General features: G+C 37.8%; 1 protein-coding gene and 1 non-coding gene across 4 annotated transcripts in view; both read left to right on the top strand.

Moving 5' to 3' along the window:
* The window catches only part of LOC105466231 (inositol polyphosphate multikinase), a 79,308-nt gene that overhangs the window by 2,784 nt on the left and 52,672 nt on the right, over positions 1 to 23,852 (top strand). For 2 of the 3 annotated variants that reach the window (XM_071069561.1, XM_071069559.1), the window contains exon 2: positions 22,755 to 22,849. In XM_071069561.1, the coding sequence (XP_070925662.1) occupies positions 22,755 to 22,849 (95 nt within the window). The remainder of the gene's footprint in view (positions 1 to 22,754; positions 22,850 to 23,852) is intronic. The other variant, XM_071069560.1, reaches the window with a different exon arrangement.
* LOC112423926 (small nucleolar RNA U13) lies at positions 21,811 to 21,914 on the top strand. The gene has a single exon (XR_003014532.1). It is a non-coding gene; the product is annotated as a small nucleolar RNA U13 (small nucleolar RNA).

Genomic DNA, 23,852 nt, shown 5'->3' with positions numbered 1-23,852 from the left:
ACTAAAACCATATTTCATCAAAGTACATTTAAATCTCAGTTCTAAGAATACAAAGTATTTTGTTTTTTAAATTGTAAAAATTGTATAGTATACGGATCTTTTAGGAAAAAAATTCAGTTTGAGTAGTGCCCTTCCCCCTACTCATTCTCCCAGGGGCAATCACTGGTAACTACTTCCTGTCTATCCTTTCAGGCCTTTGTTTCTGGGCACATACATAAACACATTAGCACAGTTCTGTTTTTTCATACAAATAAATCTATCAGCAACTTTTCTCACTCATTCTGTATTACATCATGTATTATACCTATATTTTTGTACTTACGATATACTTTATTCTTTCTAAAAATTGTGTTCTGCAATGTGGATGTATCACAATTTATTTATTTCTCTAATCGTAGATTTTTAGATTTTTCACCATTTGTTTGCTGTGATAAGTAATGTACTTATTAAACATTCTCGTATATTATAGCATACCTTGCACATTGTGTACCTATCTCTGTAGGAAGTTTTCACAAAAAAAGATCCATATAATTTCCCAAAACTCACCAAAGTTAGCATAAATATTTTTCTGCATAACATTCTTTTAATATCAATTTCTTTAAAAAGTCCTTAAAGTTTTAAACAAATGTTGGGAATCTGATATTTATTTCTTGATCCGATATAGGATGTACAAATGGGGCAGTCTATAGGGAAAACAAGGATTTAAACTGGTAATTGTGGTGGGGGAGAAAGACCTACAATTATCTTGGCTTAGTAGTCTCTTTTGATTAGATATCCTCTGAAACATTGACCTAAAATTATTTCAACCCTTCGGAAAAGTTGCAAGAACAATAGAAATTAACATTTTGCCAAATTTGTTTTATTGTCTCTCAATGCAAATAATGTTTTCTTAACTATTTGCAAGTAGGTTGCATACATTATGTCACTTTACATGTTAATACTTCAGTGTATCTTCCTTAAGAATGAGGATATTCTCTTCTGTAGCCACAGCACATTGATCAACTATGGGAAATTTAACAGGGATATAATACTTTAATCTATAGTCCATATTCTCACTTTGTCAACTGTTCCAATACTGTAATGTCTTTTATCACATTTGTTTTTCTCAGTACAGGATCCGGTCCAGAATCATTTATTGCAATTAGTTGTTATGTCTTTTAGTGTCCTTTCATTTGTAACGGATCCCCAGCCTTTCCCTGTCTTTTATGACGTTGTCATTTTGAAGAGAACGGGCCAGTTATTTTATGAAATGTTCTTTAATTTGGGTTTCTGATAGTTCCTTAGTGATGGGATTCAGGTGATACATTTCCAGCTGGAACGTTGTATAAGTGGAGGCTAACAATAGCTGCCCTTTAGTAGTGGATTAATTCTGGTTGTCTGATTCAAGTGTAGTCTGGCTTCTTCAGTATCTAATTTTGTTTGTTTTTTGAGACAGGCTCTTGCTCTGTCACCTAGGCTGGAGTGCGGTGGCATGATATAGTTCACTGCAGCCTCAAACGTTAGGGCTCAAGCAATCCTGCCTCAGCCTCCTGAGTAGCCGGGAGTATAGGTGCGCACCACTAGGCTAGGCTAATTTTTTTTTTTTTTAAATGGAGTCTCACTCTGTTGCCCAGGCTGGAGAACAGTGGTACAGTCTTGACTCACTGCAACCTCTGCCTCCCAGGTTCAAGTGATTCTCGTGCCTCAGCCTCCTAAGTAGCTGGGATTACAGGAGTGTGCCACCACACCTGGCTAGTTTTTGCATTTTTAGTAGAGACGGGGTTTTGCCATGTTGGCCAGGCTGGTCTCGAGCTCCTGGCCTCAGGTGATCTACCCACCTCCGCCTCTCAAAGTGCTGGGATTACAGGTGTGAGCCACCGCTGGGCCAGGCTAATTTTTACATTTTTTGTAGAGATGGGATCTGGCTTTGTTGCCCAGGCTGGTCTTGAACTACTGGCTTCAAGTGATCCTTCTGCTTCAGCCTCCCAAAGTGCTAGGATTACAGGAATGAGTCACCATGCCTGACTTCAGTATATAGTTAATGTTTTCTCTTCTACAATTAATAAGCTGTATGTGAGGAGACACTTTACAGTTATGCAGCTATCCGTGTTCTCATCAACCTCACCCCTAGATTTGGCATCTGTTGATTCTTGCCTGAAGCTGTATTTATTCTGATAGTTACAAAATTGTGATTTTTTTCCCCCATTCTTTCACTCCGTCTGCTTCAACAGCTAGCATTCTGAGAAATAGCTCTCCCTTTACCCCTAAGTATTTATATCCTTATTTATAATCAGTTTGCATCGTGGATTCCTATTGGATAACATATATCATTACCCATTATGGAACTTATTTATTTGACTTTAATCACATCTCAATGTTTTTAAAAAAGGAACTTATTTATTTTGTTGCTCAGATTGTCCCAAATTTGACCATTGAGAGCACTTCCTTTCTGTCATAACAGGTTTTTTAGAATTCTCTCATAACTATCTTCCCCAGCCCTAGAGTCAACCATTTCTCCAAGGAGCCCTGGTTTCTTTTTGGGTGGAAAATGGTATTTAGAAACCAAGATCTGTGTTGTAATAGCTGTTGGAGTATCATTTCTTCCAGGACTTTTCAGTGGACATGATTTTTAAAGTATGTATAAATATTTTAGAAATTGTAATTTCGTATTTCATTTAAACCCGAGTTCTTCCTTTCCCTTGATTCTAAATTTGTATTTCCCTTCTTCTCTAGTAAGAACCCTGGCTCCCAGTGATATTAATATGTTTATTCTTTTGCTTAATCGTATAATTTTCAGAATTTCTACACCCATACTACTTCAGAAAACAAGCCTAGAATAAAGAATTCAGGATGAGTTTTGTTTTGTTTTGTTTTCTTGTATACTTTAAGTTCTGGGGTACATGTGCACAAGGTTCAGGTTTGTTACATATGTATATATGTGCAGTGTTGGTTTGCTGCACCTCCTAACTTGTCATTTACATTAGGTATTTCTCCTAATGCTATCCCTCCCCCTTTCCCCATCCCATGACAGGCCCCAGTGTGTGATGTTCACCGCCCTGTGTCCAGGTGTTCTCATTGTTCAATTCCCACCTATGAGTAAGAACTGGCGGTGTTTGGTTTTCTGTCCTTGTGATAGTTTGCTTAGAATGATAGTTTCCAGCTTCATCCATGTCGCTACAAAGGACATGAACTCATGAATTCAGGATGAGATTTTCTTATACTGAGGGTATAAACTGTGTTCAAAAATTACCTGGGGCTGGGCACGGTGGCTAATTCCAGCACTTTGGGAGGCCAAGGCAGGTGGATCACTTGAGGCCAGGAGATCGAGACCAGCCTGGCCAACATAGCGAAACCCTGTCTCTACAAAAAAAATGCAAATATTAGCTGGATGTGTTGGTGGCACCTATAGTCCCAGCTACTCAGGAGGCTGAGGCAGGAGAATCTCTTGAACCTGGGAGCGGAGGTTACAGTGAACGGAGACTGTGCCACTGCACTCCAGCCTGGGTGACAGAGCGAGACTGTCTAAAAGAACAAACAAAAAAACAAAAGTTAGTTGGATTAGGTTTTTTGGTTTTGGTTGTTATTTCTTTTTCTCCCTTTTTGCAGTAGTAGTATTCATTTGAAATACAATTGGGTTCATTTGTTTCTGTTTAAATTCATATCCCTGCCTCCTCAAATTTTGTTTGTTTAATTATATATTTGAAAGCTCATAAAATTAACATGCTTCCAAAAAACAAAACTTTACAGAAAAGTATAATTAAAAATATCACTTCGTTATTACTCCACCCATCCATTCCTCAGCATCTCTTGTAGGTAATCAAGTTGTTTTCTGATTTATCCTTTTTGAGTTCTTTTTACAGATATGTAAGTTTTATCTCCCTTTCTTTCTGATACAAAAGCTAGTATGCTTTATATACTGTTTTTCACCTGGTTTTTAAGAGTTAAGACTATATCCTAGAAATTGATATATATCAGTTCTTAGCGTTCCGCCTCATTTTTTTTTACAGCTCAGCTGTGCATATTCAATCAATTTCCTGAATTTGCTTTTGGCCTTTTATTTTCATTGGCTTGTTTATCCTACTTCACGATCTTGATTCAAGTTGTTTTGTAATAAGTATTCATGCATCCCACTTAACTATTTCAAGATTGTCTTGGCTTTTTCTGGTCCTTTGCATTTACATACAGATTTTAAATCAACTCATTACTTTTCCCCAGAAACCCGATGAGATTTTATTTGGCATTGCCTTGAATCTGTAGATTGCTTTGGTGAGAATCGATTTCTTTACAATATTGAGTCTTCCAATACTTGAACATGGTATATCCCTCTATTTAGTCCTTTAATTTCTCTCAGTGAGTCATAGTTTTCAGTGTACAGGACTTACATATTGTTTACTAGGCTTTTTCCTTAAGTATTTGCTTTTACTGTATATTGTACTGCCTTAAGGTTTTTTTTTGAAAAAATTTAAATTTATTAAAAATATGCCAGAATAGTACAGTGAACTAATGTATGCCATTCATCTGGATTTATCAATCGTTAATATTAATTTTGCCACATGTGCTTTATTACTCTCTGTATATGATGATTGTGCATAAACATTTAAGAATAAATTTTAGATATCATAACCTCTTTCCTCTAAATAATTGTGTATATTGCCTAAAAATAAGACAATTTTCTTACCTAACCATAGTAAAATTACAAAATTCAGAGTATTTAGCATTTGGCTTTTGCCATTATTCCAGTAATATCACTTACAGCACTTTCCCTCATCCAGGATCACACATTACATTTCGTTGTTATGATTCTTTTGTTTCCTGTTATTGGGAGCACTTCTTTCTGTATCTTTCATAACCATGGAATTTTTGAAGAGTATAGGTGTATAACATTTTAGAATGTCCTTTAAATTCACTTTGTCTGAATGTTTTGTCATGATTGTATTCAGATTATGCATTTTTGGTGAGAATATTATATGACTATGTCATGTCCTCAAAGCATATCATAAGACATAGGATGTCAGTTGCATTATTGGTGATGTAACTGATCACCTGGTTAAGTGATTTCTGCTAGGTTTTTCCACAGGAAAGTTATCATTTTTGCTGTTAAGTAATTTGAGAGGAATATTTTGAAACTGTCATATATGCTGCTCCTCATGAAACTGTACCTTGATTGATAATATTTGACAGACTCACATAGTACTATGATAATTGCAAAATAGTAATATTCTAACTAGCATTCCTGTTACATTTGTTTTCGTTTTTGTTTTTTGAGACATGTTCTTGCTCTGTTACCCAAGCTGGAGTGCAATGGTACAATCATGGCTCACTGCAACCTCTGCCTTCCAGGCTCAAGTGATGCTCCTACCTAAGCCTCCTGAGTAGCTGGGACTGTATGCATGTACCACCATACCTGGCTAATTTTTTTTTTTTTTCTTGTAGACATGTGGTTTTACCATGTTGGCCAGGCTGGTCTTGAATTCCTCAGCTCATGCAATCCACCCGCCTCAGACTTTCGAAGTGTTGGCATTATAGGCTTTAGCCATTGTGCCCAGTCCTCATTTCTGTTACATTTGTTAGTTGGCATTCTATATTAAGGAATAGATTTTCCTCCTGATTCACTCATTGATTGTTAAGGTGGATTTTTTTCAAACTTCAGTGGATAGATATTATCCATTATTGTTGCTGCTTGATGTTATGGTTGTCTCAGATTTGAGCAGTTGGAACTTCAAGCTGGCTCCTATGTCTTTTTGATATTTCCTGTTTTTTCTTTTAAAACATTTTTTAACTTTCTGGCATAAAAAGATATTCCAGATATTCTTTTGTGTCTTCCCTGTCTCGGCCCTGAAATGAGCCATTTTTCTTCAAGAAACGCTTGTTCCTTTAGGGGTAAATGGTATTTAGAAACTATGGTCTGGCCATTAGGTGTGCTCATGGTTTCTTGGGTGTGATTGCTGTTTTTCCATTCACAGACTGGACTAAGAAATGTGTAATTTCATATTCTTAAACATTTGAGTTAATCCCTCTACCTATAATTTAAATTCAACACCATGAAGTTCTTTTTTGTCTCCCTCTATTCTGTATTTATATCTCCCTTCTTCCTCAGTGAGAACTCTGTCTCCTCAAAACATCAGTATATTTATTCATTTTGAAATATAAACCAACTTATGTTCCTAGAATGATCTAAAAGAACCATTTTTAAAAATTGCATTGATTTTTCTTCATTGTCCATTTCTTAGTTCTTTGATTTTTCATTCCTGTCTTTCTATTTATTTGGAATTAATACGTTCTTTTTTCTGACATCTTAAATTGGAGACTTCCTTTTTCTTCTAATACAAGCATTTAAAACTGCACATTTCCCTTTAAGTACTAAGCAATACATTATCTGCATTTCACAAATTTTGATAGGTTGAGTTTTTATTATAATTTATATTAAAAATACTTTCTAATTTCCCTTGTGAATTTTGATACATGAATAATTAGAAGGGTGTTGTTTACTTTCCGAGTATTTGGTATTTTCCCAAATATCTTATTGTTACTTCCATTGTGGTCAGAGAATATTTCCTATATGAATATTCTCTGTGATTCCAAACTTGTTAGATTTTAGACTTGTTTTATGGTCAAGCACTTAGTCAATCTTGGTGAATGCTCCATTTATATATTAGAAGAATGTATATTCGGTTGGATATAGCATTCATTCCACAGGTGTCAATTTGGTCAACTTGTTTGTTGCTGTTCAAGTTTTATATATCATTACTAATATTCTATTTGTTTTTTTTTTTTTTTGGAGATGGAGTCTCGCTCTGTCTCCAGGCTGGAGTGCAGTGGCGTGGTCTTGGCTCACAGCAGCCTCCACCTCCTGGGTTCAAGCGATTCTCCTGCCTCAGCCTCCCAAATAGCTGGGATTACAGGCACGTGCCACCATGCCCGGCTAATTTTCATATTTTTAGTAGATGGCGGTTTCACCATGTTGGCCAGGCTGGTCTTGAACTCCTGACCTCGTGATCCACCTACCTTGGCCTCCCAAAGTCCTGGGATTACAGGTGTGAGCCACCGCACCCAGCCTATTCTATTTGTTTTATCAATTGTTGAGAAAGTAATTATGGATTTGTCCTTTGTGGATTTGTCTGCCCTTTCAGTTCTGTCAGTTTTTTCTCATGTATTTTGAACCACCAAATAATTTAGTACACACATATTTAGAATTTTTGTATCATCTTAATGAACTGACCTTTTTATTGTTTAGAAATGTCTCTCTTTATATATAATGTTTTGTTTCTTGTAGTCTGCTGTCTCTAATACTATGTGGTCTGACATATAATATTACTATATCAAACGTTCTTATGAGCAATAATTGCATGATATATCTTTTCCATTCTTTCACTTTTAACTCATCTGTGTCTTTAAAAAGTGTCTAGGGGTTTGATACTTTTCAGTCTGTTTCGCATTCTCTGAGCATCTTGGCTGCATGTTTTTATGTTTCTTAATACTTTTAGAACATTTCAGGCATTGCCTTGTCAAATATTTTCTCAGTACCTTTTTCACATTTTAAAAATATTCTTTATTTTATTATTTTATTTTATTTATTTATTATTGTTTTTGAGACAGAGTCTTGCTCCATTGCCCAGGCTGGAGTACAGTGGTGTAATCTCAGCTCACTGCAACCTCTGCCTCCCAAGTTCAAGAGATTCTCATGTCTCCGCCTCCCAAGTTGCTGGGATTACAGGCACGTGCCACCATGCCTGGCTAATCTTTGTGTTTTTAGTAGAGACAGGGTTTCACCATGTTGGCCAGGCTGGTCTCGCACTCCTGACCTCAGGCGATCAACCCGCCTTGGAGTCCCAAAGTGCTAGGATTACAGGTGTTAGCCACTGGGCCTGGCTGTTAAAATACCCTGTGTTTAACTGAGATTAAACAGAATCTATTATTCTCTTAGTATGTATATAATGTATATACTTTCTTATATCACAGGTGTTCTTTGCTAATAATAAAAGCAAATATGTTGTTTTCATTTGTTTTATTCTGTTTGATTTTAGAAGCAGGGTCTTTTACACTCAGACCAGAGTGCGGTGGTATGATCATAGCTCACTAGCAGCCTCAACCTCCTGGGCTCAAGTGATCCTCCCATCTCAGCCCCTCAAGTAGGTGGGACTACAGGCATGTGCCAACATGCCTGGCTAATTTTCATTTATTTTTTGTAGAGATGGGATCTCACTATGTTGCCGAGTCTGGTCTTGAGCTCATCAGCTCAAGTTTTCCTCCTGTCTTATCAGGGGAACCAACCCCTAGTATTTCAACGTAGGTTCTTTTCTATTTTCCCTAAGTGTTGGCTGGTCTGAGAAATAAAGAGAAAGAGTACAAAGAGAGAAATTTTACAGCTGGGCCTCTGGGGGTGACATCACATGTCGGCAGGTTCTGTGATGTCCCCGAACCACAAAACCAGCAAGTTTTTATTAGGGATTTCAAAAGGGGAGGGGGGTACGAACAGGGAGTAAATCACAAAGATCACATGCCTCAAGGGGCAATAAAAGATTACAAGGGCAGAAGGGCAGAGCGAGATCACAAGGCCAGGGCGAAATTAGAATTACTGATGAGCACGCATTGTCTTGATAAACATCTTAACAGGAAACAGGGTTCGAGAGCAGACAACCGGTCTGACTAGAATTTGCCAGGTTGGAATGTCCTAATCCTAGCAAGCCTGAGGGCACTGCAGGAGACAAGGGCATTATGTCATCCCTTATCTTCAACCACATAAGACAGACACTCCCAGAGCGGCCATTTTAGAGACCTCCACTTGGGAATGCATTCCTTTCCCAGAGTTATTCCTTGCTGAGAAAAGAATTCAGCGATATTTCTCCTATTAACTTCTGTAAGAAGAGAAATATGACTCTGTTCTGTCTGGCCCTGCAGGCAGTCAGACCTTATGGTTAGCTCCCTAATTCCCTGAAAATCGCTGTTATCCTGTTCTTTTCAAGGTGCCTAGATTTCATATTGTTCAAACACACATGCTTTACAATTTGTGCAGTTAACGCAATCATCAGGGTCCTGAGGCGACATACATCCCCAGCTTATGAAGATGACGGGATTAAGAGATTAAAGTAAAGACAGACATAGGAAATTATAAGAGTATTGATTGGGGAAGTTATAAATGTCCATGAAATCTTCACAATTTATGTTCAGAGACTGCAGTAAAGACAGGCATAAGAAATTGTAAAGGTATTAATTTGGGGAACTAATAAATGTCCATGAAATTGTCACAATTTATGTTCTCCTGCTGTGGCTTCAGTCGGTCCCTCTGGTCGGGGTCTCTGACTTCCCACATCACTGTCTCAGCTTTCCAAAGTGTTGGGATTATAGGTGTGAGCCACCACACCTGACCAATATATGTTTATCATAGAAATTTCCAGGAGAAATTTACAAAAAAGAAAAAACAAAGAAATATAAATTACCTAGATGGTGATATCATCAAGACGGCAGAATAGAAGATCCCCTAGCATCACTGCTTTCATAAAAATACGATTAGAAACCATTCAAAGACAAGAGCACCAGCCTGAATACACCAGAACTCGGGAGAATCAGAGAAATCCCCTGTATCCACAGACCTGAGAGAAACCTTGGCTGATAAGAGAAATCATCATTTCAGATTGTGCCAACCCCTCCCCCAAGCTGACATAACACCACTCAGAAAATTTCCCTAGACCCATGGTTTCTGAGGTGAGAGGAGAGAATTGGAGGTGGATGTTTGTTCTTCTCACTGGTCTGGGAATCTTCATGGAAAGCCCACTCCAGCTCCATCTCGTAGGTACCATTGGAAATGCCAGAAGGACTGAACCAGCTGGAGTGTATTGGGAACAAAAGTGGGCCAATGATTACAGTGACAGGTGTGGATCTTTGTGGCTACTCAGTACTCCAATCAGCTGGGAAACCGTGTTGAAGAGACTGGTTGATGCCATAGAGCTGTAGGGACATAGTCTGTGGGATAGCCTGAATCCCAGGCTTTCCACAAAGCCCAGGTGCTTGCATGGAACCTTCCCTGGATAGAAACAACTAACAGTCATGATTAAGTTCCAGTGCCCACTTAAGTTTTCTCCAGTTTAAGAAACAGTGGTAGGGCAGCAATGTAGTTCTGTGGCAGTGTTTAAGCTTTGGTGCTCACTGTAAGTCTTCCCTAGAGTGGGAAAGAATGGCAGGGCAGCAATTTCATCCTGCAACAGCATTTATGCTTCAATGTTCATTATAAGTCTTCCCCAAAACAGGAAACAATGACAGGGCAATGAATTAGTTCTAATGCAGTGTTTTAGTTCTGGTACTTACTCTAAGTCATCCACTAAACAGGAAGAAACAACAGGCCATGTTTAAGGTCTGATACTAAAAAGTAAAGGTCTAAGTAACAGCAATAAATAACACCTGCAAAAACTAGAAGAGTTAACTGTCTCTTCAAATGTGCAGGCATCAACATAAAGATGCAAGGATTGTGAAAATCCAACAAAGTATGATACTACTAAAAGAAACCAACTCAACTCCAGAAATGAACTAGAAGAATTGAAGATCTACAAGATTTTTGAAAGAGAATTTAGAATTATTTTTTGAAGAAGTTCAGGGAATCACAAGAAAATATGGATAGAAATCTGAATGGAATTTGGAAAACACTCCAGAAATGAAATGAAAAGTTTGACAAAAATAGAAGTGTTTTTTTAAAAAACAGAGAGATTCTATAAATGAAGAGTACCATAACTGAATGGAAAAACTCATTAGAAAGTTTTGACAGCAGACTTGATCAAACAAAGGAAAGAATTATTGAGCTTGAGGGTAGAAGCTATGAATTTACCTAAACGGAAGAGCAAAAAGAAAAGAATAAAGAATGAAGAGGGCCTACAAGAATTATGAGACATCAATAAGGGAAGCAACCTCTGATAATTGGAATTTTTAAAGGAGATGAGAGTGAAAAAGGCCTAGAAGGCATATTTAAGGAAATAATGACTGAAAATTTCCAAACTCTGAGATAAGATGACAACATCTAGGTAAAGGAAGCTGAGAGATTACCATTCAAATTCAACCTAGAGAGGGAATTCCCCAAGGCACATTATAATCAAATTAGCAAAAATCAAAGACAAAGAAAAAATACTAAAAACATTAAGAAAAAGGAAACATATCTCAGTCAGTGGAGCCCCAATATGGCTTTCAATGGATTCCTCAGCAGAAACCTTGAAGGCCAGGAGAGACTGGAATGCTATATTCGAAGGAAGGGAGGGAGGGAAAGAGGGAGGAAAATTGTCCACCAAGAATATTGTACCCAGTAAAGCTATTTTTCTTTTTCTTTTTTATTTTGGAGATGGAGTCTTACTCTGTCACTCAGGCTGGAGTGCAGTGCATGATGGCTCACTGCAGCCTTCACCTCCTGAGTTCAAGCATTCTCCTGCCTCAGCCTCCTGAGTAGCTGGGACTACAGGCACATGCCACCATGCCCAGCTAATTTTTTGTATTTTAGTAGAGACAGGGTTTCACTGTGTTGCCCAGGCTGTTCTCAAACTCCTGAAACTCCTGAGCTCAGGCAGTCTGCCTGCCTTGTCCTCCCAAAGTGCTAGGATTATAGTCTTGAGCTACTGTGCCCGGCCCAGTAAAGCTATTTTTCAAACACAAAGGAAGGATAAAGACATTTCCAGACAAACAAATGTTGAGGGAGTTCATCAATGCCAGACCTGTTTTGCCAGAACTGTGTATTAGTCTGTTTTCACGCTGCTAATAGAGACATAACTGACACTGGATAATTTATAAAGGAAGGAGATTTAATTGACTCACAGTTCCACATGGCTTGGGAGGCCTCACAATCATGGCAGAAGGTGAATGAGGAGCAAAGTCACATCTTACATAGTGGCAGGCAAGACGGCTTGTGCAGGGGAACTCCCATTTATAAAACTATCAGAGACTTATTTACTACCAAAAGAACAGTATGGGGGAAACCACCCCCATTATTTAATTATCTCCATCTGACTTTGCCCTTGACATGTGAGGATTACTACAATTCAAGGTAAGATTTGGGTGGGTACACAGCCAAACCATATTAGACTGCTAGAGGGAGTTCTTCAGTCTGAAGGAAATGGATGCTAAGATGTAACAAGAAAACGTCTGAAGTTAAAAAAACTCATGGATGAGGCTGGGCACAGTGGCTTGTGCCTGTAATCCTAGCACTTTGGGAGGCCGAGGTGGGTGGACCACCTGAGGTGAGGACTTTGTGACCAGCCTGGCCAACATGGTGAAACCCCATCTCTACAAAAAATACAAAAATTACCTGGGCAGGTGATGGGTGCCTGTAATCCCAGCTATTCAGGAAGCCAAGGCAGGAGAATCACTTGAACCCAGAAGGTGAAGGTTGCAGTGAGCTGAGATCACACCATTACACTGCAGCCTGGGTGACAGAAGGTGACTGCATCTCAAAAAAAAAAAAAAAGAAAACTCTTGGATAAAAGTAGAACAACTATTTGGTATTATGCTTATTATCTGTGTGATGAAATAATCTGTACAGCAGACTTTTGTGACATACAATTTACCTACAGAACAAACATGCACATGGACCTCTGAGCCTAAAAGTAAATCTTAAAAAAAAAAAAGTGAAACAATCAAATTCAGAATACTCTAATACTGTAGTTATGGTAAATAAAACCACTTATATCTTAAATATGAAGACTAAAACACAAAACTCTTAAAAAACTCCAACAATTGGTTAAGAGGCAATATAAAAAGGTATAAATTGAAGCATGAAAGTCAAAGTACGGGGGGTGATATGGTGTTAAAATATAGAGTTTGTTTTTGATGCTTGTCAGTCCACATTGAGTTATTATCAGTTTAAAATAACCTGTTGTAACTACAAAATCTTTTTTATAAGCCTCGTGGTAACCACAAACCAAAAACCTGTAAGAGAGACACTAAAAATAAATGGCATAGAATCAAAACATACTACTAGAAAAAAATCCTTAACTATGACAGTAAGTGGAAAAGAAGAAAAGACCTACAAAACAACCACAAAACAACTAACAAAATGACAGTAGTAAACCCTTATCTATCATACCTTGAGTGTAAGTGTATTAAATTCACCAATTAAAAGACATAGAGTTGCTGAATGCATAATGAAACAAGACCCAACTATATGCTGTCTGCAAGAAACTCACTTTACCTTTAAAGACATGCACAGATTGAAAGTAAAGGGATGGAAAGATATTCCATGCAAATGCAAACCAAAAAAGCTGGAGTAGCTGTGGTTGTATCAGATAAAATAAACTTTGTCAACGGTGTTACAGAGGACAAAGGAGGCCATTTGTTACATAATGGTGAAGGAGTCAGTAGTATGGCAAGAGGATATAATCATTGTAAATGTGTTTGTATGCAACACTGGAGCACCCAAGTATATAAAACATATTAATGGACCTAAAGGGAAAAACTGACTGTAATAGAATAATAGTGGGAGACTTCAACACCCCACTTCCGGCAATGAACATGTGATCCAGATAGAAAAATCAACAGTCTTCAGAGTTAAATTGGACTGTAAGCCAAATGGACCCAACAGACATTTACAGAATATTGCAGTAAACAGTTGCAGAATATACATTTTTTTCAACAATGCATGCGGCATTCTCCAGGACAAATCATATGTTAGGTTCCAAAGCAGGTCTTAACAAATTTTTAAAAATGGTATCAACCAGGGGCCAGGCACGGTGGCTCACGCCTGTAATCCCAGCACTTTGGGAGGCCGAGATGGGCGGATCATGAGGTCAGGAGATCGAGACCATCCTGGCTAACACAGTGAAACCCCATCTCTACTAAAACTACAAAAAATTAGGCCGGGGTGGTGGCAGGCCCCTATAGTCCCAGCTACTTGGGAGGCTGAGGCAGGAGAATGGCGTGAACCTGGGAGGCAGAGCTTGCAGTGAGCCGAGATTGTGCCACTGCACTCCAGCCTGGGCAACAGAGCGAGACTCCATCTCAAAACAAACAAACAAACAAATAATAATATCAACTATCCTTTCTGACCACACAGAATAAACCTACAAACCAATAATAGAAGGAAAAAATGGAAATGGTACAAATTTATGGAAATTAAACAACATGCTCCTGAACAATGAATGGAGTCAATTAAGAAATTAAATTATAAAATTCCTTCAGACAAATGAAAATGGAAACAGCATACCAACACATGGGATGCAAGAAAAGCAGTTCTTTGAGGGAAGTTTATAGCAATAAACACTGATGTCAAAATGTAGAAAGACTTCAAATAACCTAATGATGCATCTCAAGGAGTTAGAAGAGCAAGAACAAACCAAAACCAAAATTAGTAGAAGTGAAATAGACGAAAAGTTTCTGAGGATGGTTTGACATACTATGGCAAATTAAGAAATATGGTACATCACATTCACAGAATAAAAAACAGAAACTATATAATTATTTCAATAGATGCTGAAAAAGATGTGATAAAATTCAACATCGCTTCCTGATAAAAACTCTCACCAAACTGTGTGTAGAAGGAACGTACTTCAGAACAAATAAAGGCCATTTGTGAAAACTCACAGCTAATATAATACTGAATTGGGAAAAACTGAAGCCCTTCTGAGATCTTAGAAGAAGACAAGGATGCTCATTTTCACCACTCCTGTTTGACATACGAGTGGAAGTCCTGGTCAGAGCAGTTAGTCAAGAGAAGGAAATAAGAAAGGAGGAAGTCAAATTATCCTTGTTTGCAGACAACATGATCTTATATTTAGAAAAATCTAAAGACTGCACCGAAATACTGTTAGAGCTGATGAAAGAATTCAGCAAAGCTACAAGATACAAAGTCAACATACAAAAATCTTCATTTTACCGATCAGCAGTGAACAATATGAAAAACAAATTTAAAAAGCAATCTCATATACAATAGTTAACAACAACAACTTAACAACAACAACAGAAACCCTTGGAAAAAAATTAAACCAAAAAGTGAAATAACTTTACAATGAGAACTATAAAACACTGCTGAAAGAATTGAAGAAGACACACAATGTGAAAAGATATGTTCACGGATTGGAAGAATTAATATCATTAAAATGTTCATACTACCCAAAGCAGTCAACAGAGTCAATGTAATCCCTATCAAATCACCAAAGACATTTGTCAGAGAAATAGAAAAATGTCCTAAATTTGTATGGAACCACAAAAGACCTCACTCAAATACCCAAAGAAATCCTGAGCAAAAACAATAAAGCTGGAGGCATCATACTACCTGGCTTCAAAATTTACCACATAGGTCTAATATCCAAAACACCATGGCACTGACACAAAAACAGACACATAGTCTAATGGAGCATAATAGCGAACCTGTAAATAAATTCACACATTTCCAGCCAATTGATTTTTGGCAAAGGTGCCAAGCACATACATTGGGGAAGGAATGATGTCTTCAATAAATGGGGTGGGAAAACTGGATATCCATAAGCAGAAAAATGAAACTAGATCACTATCCCTTTCCATATATAAAAACTGAATATGTATTTGATTGGATTGGATGTAAAACATGAAACTACCAGAATAAAATACTGAAGAAGTGCTTTAGGACAATGGTCTGGGCAAAGATTTTCTGGGCAAGACCTCAGAAGGACAGGCAACAAAAGCAAACATACAAATGGGGTTACATCAAACCAAAAAGCTTATGCACTGCAAATGAAACAATCAACAGAGTGACAGCCTATAGAATGGGAGAAAATATTTGCAAACTATCCATGTGAGAACAGATTAATAAGCAGAATATATAAATAACCAACTCAACAGCAAAAGTAATCCAATAAAAACTGGGCAAAGATTCTGAATAGACATCTCTCAAAAGTGGACATACAAATGACCAATTGGGGTATGAAAAAGTGCTCAACATCACTAATCATAAGAGAAATGCAAATCTAAAAACCAATAAGATATTATCTCATGCTAGTTAAAATGGTTGTTATTAAAATGTCAAACTGAGCATAGTGGCTTATTCCTATAGTCCCAGCCCTGGGAGGCTGGGGTGGGAGGACTGCTTGAGCCCAGAGGTTGGAGGCTGCAGTGAGCTATGATTGTGCCACTGCACTCCAGCCTGTGTTACAGAGTGAGACCCTATCTCAAAAACAACAACAGCATATACATTTTTTTTTTTTTAAAGTAAAAGAACAGCAGATGCTGGCAAGGATGTGGAGAAAGAGAACACTACTACCCAGTTGTTAGGTATGTAAATTAGCCACTTTGGGAAATAGTACAGAAATTTCTCAGAAAACTAAAAATAAATCAGCCATATGATCCGGCATTCCTACTTGTGAATATATATGCAAAAGAAATCAATATGTTGAAGAGATATCTGTACTCCCGTGTTTACTGTAGCTGTATTCACAATAGCCAAGATATGGAATCAACCTAAGTGTCCACAACAGATGAATAGATAAAGAAAGTGTGGTTCACAATGGAATATTATTCAGCCATAGAAAAGAATGAAATCCTGTCATTTGCAACAACGTGGATGGAATTGGAGCTCATCATATGAAGTGAAATAAACCAGGCATGGAAAGACAAATAACACATGATCTTCTTCAGATGTGGGAGCTAAAAACGTTGATCTCATGGTGGTAGAGAGTAGAATGATGGTTGCCAGAAGCTGGGAAAGGTTTTTGGGAGGAATGAAGAGAGATTGTTTAACGGGTGCAAAAATATACTTAGAAGGAGTAAGTTCTAGTGTTTAATAGCATGATAGGGTGATTATAGTTCATAAAAATGTATATTTCAAAATAGCTAGAAGAGAATATTTGAAATGTTCCCAACACAAATAAATTATGTGTTTGAGGTGATGGATACGCTGATTGCCCTTATTTGATCATTACACATTGTAAGCACATTATCAAAATATATATATGTGCACACAAATATGTACAGTTATGTATCAAAAAACAACTATTTAGAAAGTGCCTTCCGCAGATAGAAATTTTAGCGTGCATTTATTTTGAATATTTGTAATCCTGCTGAATATACATTTTTAATTTCGTTAAAAAGCACATGCAGTTTGCCACCTTAGCCATTTTTAAATGTACAGTATTCTTAATTACGTGCACACTGATGTACAACAGATCTCTGGGACTTTTTCATCTTTTTATTTTATTTTATTTTATTTTTTGAGATAGAATCTTGCTCTGTCACCCAGGCTGGAGTGCAGTGGCATGATCTCAGCTCACTGTAACCTCTGCCTCCTGGGTTCAAGTGATTCTTCTGCCTCAGCCTCCCAAGTAGTTGGGTTTACAGGCATGTGCCACCATCTTTGGCTAATTTTTGTGTTTTTAGTAGAGACAGGGTTCCACCATGATGGCCAGGCTGGTTTTGAACTGCTGACCTCAAGTGATCTGGCTGCCTCGGTTTCCCAAAGTGCTGGCATTATAGGCATGAGCCACCGTTGCCTGGCCTACTTTTTCATCTTTTAAAACTCATGTCCACTGAACAACAACTCCTTTTTTCTCCCTTTTCCTGGCCCCTGGCAGCTAGCATTCTATTTTCTGTTTTCCAAGATTTTAACTGCTTTAAATATCTCATATAAGTGTAATCATGTAGTATTTATCTTTTTGTTAATTTCACTTAGCATAATGTCTTTAAGTTTCATCCATGCGTTAGCATAAGACAGAATTTTCCTTTTTGTAAAGGCAGTGACATTCTATTGTATGCATATACAATGCATATTCATACATGCAATGCATATGCATGTATATATACAATATAATGACGTTCTATTGTATGCCTATACAACTTTTTTTTTTTTTTTTTTTTTACCCATTCATCTGTCAATGGACATAGAAGTTGCTTCCACTTCTCAGCTATTGTGAATAATGTTATAATCAACACGGGTGTGCCTTTCTCAGATATTTTTCCTAGGATAGTGTATTAGTTCATTTTCACACTGCTATGAAGAACTACCTGAGATGTAATTTATGAAGAAAAGAGGTTTAGTTAACTCAGTCCCACAGACTGTACAGGTGGTATGGCTGGGAAGGCCTCAGGAAACTTTCAGTCATGGTGGAAGGCAAAGGGGAAGCCCACACCTTCTTTACATGGCTGAGTAGGAGGGAGAGAGAGAGAAGGGGGAAGTGCTGCACACTTCAGACTACCAGATCTTATGAGAACTCACCATCATGAGAACAGCAAGGGGGATATCTGCCCCCATGATCCAGTCACCTCCCACCAAGTCCCTCCACCAACACAGGGGATTACAATTCAACATGGGATTTAGGTGGGCACACAGAACCAAACCATATCAGATAGTTATCATTATCATAGATTGTTTGATATTATTCTAAAGATCTGGGATGCTTTCTTCTGATTTCTCCTTCCTTTTTGTTTTTTTTCCCTTTGTGTTTTAATTTGTATAATTTCTATTGACCTGACATCAAATTTACTGATTCTCCTTGGTTGTTTTGAGTCTAGTGATGAACCTGTAGAAAGCTTTCTTCATGTCTGTTACCATGTATTTTATTTCTACTATTTCCATTAAACTCTTAAAGTTTCTGTCTGATGGAAGCACTTGTCTTTTCATACATGTTGTGTACTTTTTCTCTTACAGCTTTAACATATTAATTATGGTTAAGTTCCCCTGTCTGATAATGTTAGCATCACTGTCATTTCTGATACTGGTCTGTATTTTACTGTATCTCTTGACAGTATTATTTTCCTTGCTTTTTTATGTGTTGTAATTTTTATTAAATTCTGGTGGGCATCATGGGTAGGACTGTAGCAAACTGAAGCCAACGGTATTTGTTACTGAAATGAATATACCTCTTCTGCTTGACTGATGATGTTGGTGATTTGGACCAATCTAATGAGGAGTTGAGGTAAATTTAAATATTGTTGTTATAATTGGTTTCTGTTACGGACTGAGTGTTTGTGTCCTTCAAAATTCATATGTTGAAGCCCCCCTCCCCTGGAAATGTAAGCGTATTTGGAGATTGCACCTTTATGGAGGTAAGTAAGGTTAAATGAGGTCATAAGGGTGAAGTCTTGACCCAACAGAATGTGTCATTATAAGAAAAGGCACTAGAGAGTTAGCTCTCTCTTTGTCTGCCATATGAGAACACAGTGAGAAGGTGACCTTCTACAGGCTAAGAGAGTCCATACTAGGAACCAAATCTTTTGTTCAGGGTGGGCCTGATTTGCCAGAGGATTTTTCTCAGTATTCCTGTTTAACCCTCTGCTTTAGGTCTTCTTTGTGCACCTAGGCCTCAGAAGCGGTTTTCTCTATGTTCATGCCCCTCCCGCAAATGTAGATTACTGTTATTTTTTACTTGGTGATAGCTACCCCGGTGCTAGACTGAAGAGGTATCCTCTATTGTCTTGGCCCAGCTTCAATGTTAGGTATGCTCTGTGATCCTAAGTTTTGGGGAATGGGACTTGTTCAGGGATCCTGCCCCTCTTTCCTGTAGGAGTCAGACTGCCTTGTGTCTTCATCAGGTCCTTTGCATGAGTTTCCTTCCCACCCGCAGCAGTAGGAGACCTCTAAAGCTAGGACTGCACATGATATCCTGTCTTCCTTCACCCTCCCAGGGTTGGAGAATATTTTTCTTTATTCTTCTACCATCCACAATGGCTTGTCACCTGTTTCTTAGGGGCAACATGATTTGCTGCTCTTACCTCAACAACTTAAGACTTTTGGATCCAGAGGGGAAAAGGGTCTTTTTTAGTAGTGGTGCCTCACTTCCTCCATGCCTGTACCTCTGATGATCACTTTTTCTGGCTTTCTGCGTCTCTCCAGTCTTTTTCTTGACACCCTGGAAGAAAATGTCGCAAGTGTTTGCAACTTCTTGGAGTTTTATACCCTCACTCGAATCTACACTTTGCCATTAGCTATTTGTTAAAAATTTTAGCTGTATTTTTCTAACCCCCTTGTAAGGTAACCCCACCATCCCATTCCCCTCCATGGGTGAGCCAGCGCTCTCATTTGTCTTTTTTTTTTCATGGTGTATGTCTTCCTTTAGATTTCAAGTTTGTTGGTTATTATCTCAACACTTTGATGGCTTCATGAAAAGTTATGATTTTGTAGATTATAAGTGGGAGCAATGCTTCTTTCAGCTTTCTGTATCCTAGATGGAAACTTGAAAGCACAGATTTTTTTCTCTGGCCCATTCTCTTTTCTTTTTATAGTACCCCAACTACACGTTTGTTAAAAACTCTTGGTATTACCTTACAGGTTTCTAATGCTGTATACATGTTTTTTTTCTTTTTAGATACGTTTCTGTATTTGCTTTAATTTAGATATTTTGTATTGGTCTTTCTGAATGTTCTTTGCTCTTCTGTGATTGCTTATCTGTTGATTAAATCCCATTAATTAAATTTTTTATTTCAGATACTGTGCCTTTTCAGTTTTAGAGTTTTTTCATAGTTTATTTATCTCCTGAAGTACCTAATCTCTAGCATTTACGTTAATCTTTTTCTATAGTTTCTTTGGCATATTTATACTTTTTGTTTTAAAATGCTTGCTTGCTAATTACAATGACTTGGTCATCTCTATGTCATCTCCTATTAATGTTTCTCTTGATTGTGCTTCATGTTTTGCTGATATTTTAAGTATGTGTCATAATTTTTTCTTGAATCTAGGGCATTTTGTTTAAAGAACAGTGGGAAGTGATGTGTACTATTTTTTGTTTTGTTTTGATCCCCCATGGAGTACATGCCCTTTCCTGTGTTTAGGGTAAGGGACTGAGTTTAGTTGAGCTAGTGTTAGGCTGCAGTCTTAGATTCAGTGTATCTGTTATTGGCTCAGCCCATTCCAAGGTGCCTCATTTTTTATCTTGACAGTTTTTGAGCTGGGGGTGGGTATTTGGTTGCAGGCTGAGAAACTGTTGGTTGACTGTTGGTTTATTTGGATCCTGGAATTCACTCACCCAGAGAATGCCAAGATTACCACCTTCTATCTTCTCAAACATGAGGGGTTATGTTGCAGGGTGAGTAATATGGGAGACATACTGGATCAAGCAATTTCTTTTTGTGTTGGGATTATTACAATCTCTAATCCATCCTGCTATCCCACACAGTTGTCTGTGGCTTGGCTGATTACTGCTTGCCTGATAAAATGTATTTGTCTAATGGGAAGATCACCTGTATCTAGACTGCGGTGTTTGCCCCAAGGCAGGGAAGCTGTCATGGTTCTCTGCTTATTTATGAAAGCTCAGTTTTTATTTTCCTCTGGAATACTATTCATCAAAGCTTCTTTACTCATTTTAAGCTCCACAGAAAATGTTATAACCATGGGAATAAAGGCCTTGTGCTCCATCCAAACCTTCAGGAACAGAATTCTTCAGAAATTTTTAGTTATAGTGGACTACTCTTTGAAGTCTTTTGACTGTTTACCAACCAGTCTTATACTGAAAGATTAATATTTACCTTCCTTCTATTCTATATCTAGGCCTTTTAAAAATTTTAAACAATTTTTTTTAGAGAGGGGCTCTCGCTCTGTCACCCAGGTTGAAGTGCAGTGGCCTGATCATAGCTAATTGCAGCCTCAAACTCCTGGGCTCAAGGCATCTTCCCACCTCGTTCTCCTGAGTAGGTGGGACTATAGACACATACCACCATGCCCAGCTAATTTTCTTTTTTAAATGTTTTGTAGAAACAGGGTCTACTATGTTGCCCAGACTCACCTCAAACTCTTCCAGCCACAGACTATCAAAGTGCTGGAATTACAGGTGTGAGCCAGCAAGCCTGGCCTATTCTAAGTCTTAAGATTAAAAAAAAAAAAAAAAAACTTGATTTCTGTATCTCTTGAGACTTTCTGCTTCTGTTGGCTGAATTCTGCATTTTTGCCATTATTAAAAATTCTAGATCCTTTTGTAGTTCATAAGCACAATGATTGAGTTTTCATGCTCATGCGTGAGATATGCCTCACTCCAATCTTGTTGCAGTGTTAGCACTTTACCTATCTGACAGAAAGAAAAAAATTCCTAACACTTGCCAAAAAGAAAAGGAAACTCAAGTGGCATATTTTATCAAAATTCTAAATATGTTATTTGAGTGATATTCTGACTAGCATGATTTTATAAAATCCCAATACATCAAAGTTTAAGATTTTAACTTATAAATTTGGAATGTGTCTTCATGGTATAGGGGTAGGAACAGTGTTGGTGTATATATATGGCGACTTTATAAAAAGTCTCCCTCTTTGGACAGATTATAAAAACTTGCCCCTTCCTGCTCTCGGCTTGTTGCCTGATTTCAGCCCTCATTTTACCCATTGGCTAGATGCCCTGGTACTATCTATATAATTGTATACAGTGCATTTGAATCAGCAAATGTTTTAGTTACTGTTAGATAAGACAGACTTGTAAAAAATTACCAAGTAGGAAATTCATATATTGCCACTGTTAACACAAATGTTCTTTTCTGGTTTTAAAAGTGGGGTCAATTTGTGCTATTGCTTTTAACTTGCTTCTTATAACTATAAATTAACATCTTATAGAAAACCTATTACTGAGGAATTTCTATACAAATTTACACTTAGGTTCTATGTATTATAAAGCCTGAGGGTGCCAAAAGAGGTAGTGGTTGGAGACACTAAAATGAAGATATTTGGAATTTGTGTTCTGGTGCTTTGCATATAATAAGTACTGAAACATGTTGGTTGAATGTTAAAATTTCTGAAATAAGTAAAAGTAAACCCTTAAGTTTAATGGAAGTAGTTTACCTGTCACTTCAGGAACAAATCTATTTAATGAAGCAAGGTTTACTATTATTAAAGCGTTAAAAAATTTCTGATTTTTGTTCTGTAGGTATACTACAACATCCAGATGGTACAGTTTTGAAACAGTTACAACCACCTCCAAGGGGCCCAAGAGAGCTGGAATTCTATAATATGGTAAGTGAGGTAAGATTTGTTTTGTTGTCTTCAAAGTGTTTTTCAGAGTTTTCTGGTGGTGACTCACAGTTAGACACATATTTGACAGCATAGTCACTGTATGCATGTAACGGAAACAAAAGCTTCATGGAAAGCAGTGCTTATCTTTATTGTATGTGATGCAGTCTAGTATTTTCTATTCTATTTCAATTCTTAGATTCTTCTTTTGTGTTTATGGTAGATACTTCTTCTCAGGTTAAGGAAATTAAAATACCCTCTGTGTGAGGCAACGTTTTGTCAAGATACAAATGATATACTCTGTTGGTTTCATAAAGGGACTATTTACAAAGGTAGGGTTAGAGCTTATGGCAACCTGCAAGAGATGTTATAATGTTATACCATCCCTGGGCCTGAAGTGGAGAGAGTGATTCCCGGAACCTAGGGAAGGTAACTTTATGAGAAGACATGACCTGTTAAGGAGGGAGCTAGAAAAGTAAGTAACTGACCTCAACTCTTCTCATACCCTCCAGTCTCTTGTTTGTGTCTTCTAAGGGCAAGAGGGCAAGGGACCTCACTGATGCAGTTGATTCAAGTCAGCCTCTTGGGTGGAGAAGGGTGGAGTGGGAAAGGGACGATACATAGCCTCTTTTCTGTTTTGATTTTTTTCTTTTTTGAGATAGAGTCTGGCTCGTTGCCCAGGCTGAAGTACAGTGGCATGATCTTGATTCATTGCAACCTCTGCCTCCCAGGCTCAAGCTATTCTCCCAGCTCAGCCTGTGCCTCCTAACTAATCGGAACTGCAGGCGTGTGCCACAAAGCCCGGGTAATTTTTGTATTTTTTTGTAGAGATGGGGTCTCACTTTGTTGTCCAGGCTGGTCTAAAACACTTAAGCTCAAGTGATCCTCTCACCTCAGCATCTCCCCACCCCACCCCACCCAACCTCCCCACAGTAGCTGGAACTACAGGCACAGGCCAGCAAGCCTGGCTAATTTTAAAATAGTTTTTTTTTTTGTAGAGATGGGGTTTTACCAT

Source organism: Macaca nemestrina, chromosome 9, assembly GCF_043159975.1.
Source record: "Macaca nemestrina isolate mMacNem1 chromosome 9, mMacNem.hap1, whole genome shotgun sequence".
NCBI classification, from domain to species: Eukaryota; Metazoa; Chordata; class Mammalia; order Primates; family Cercopithecidae; genus Macaca; species Macaca nemestrina.
Note: the sequence above shows the minus strand (reverse complement) of the source record. Positions and strands in the feature narration are given on the sequence as shown.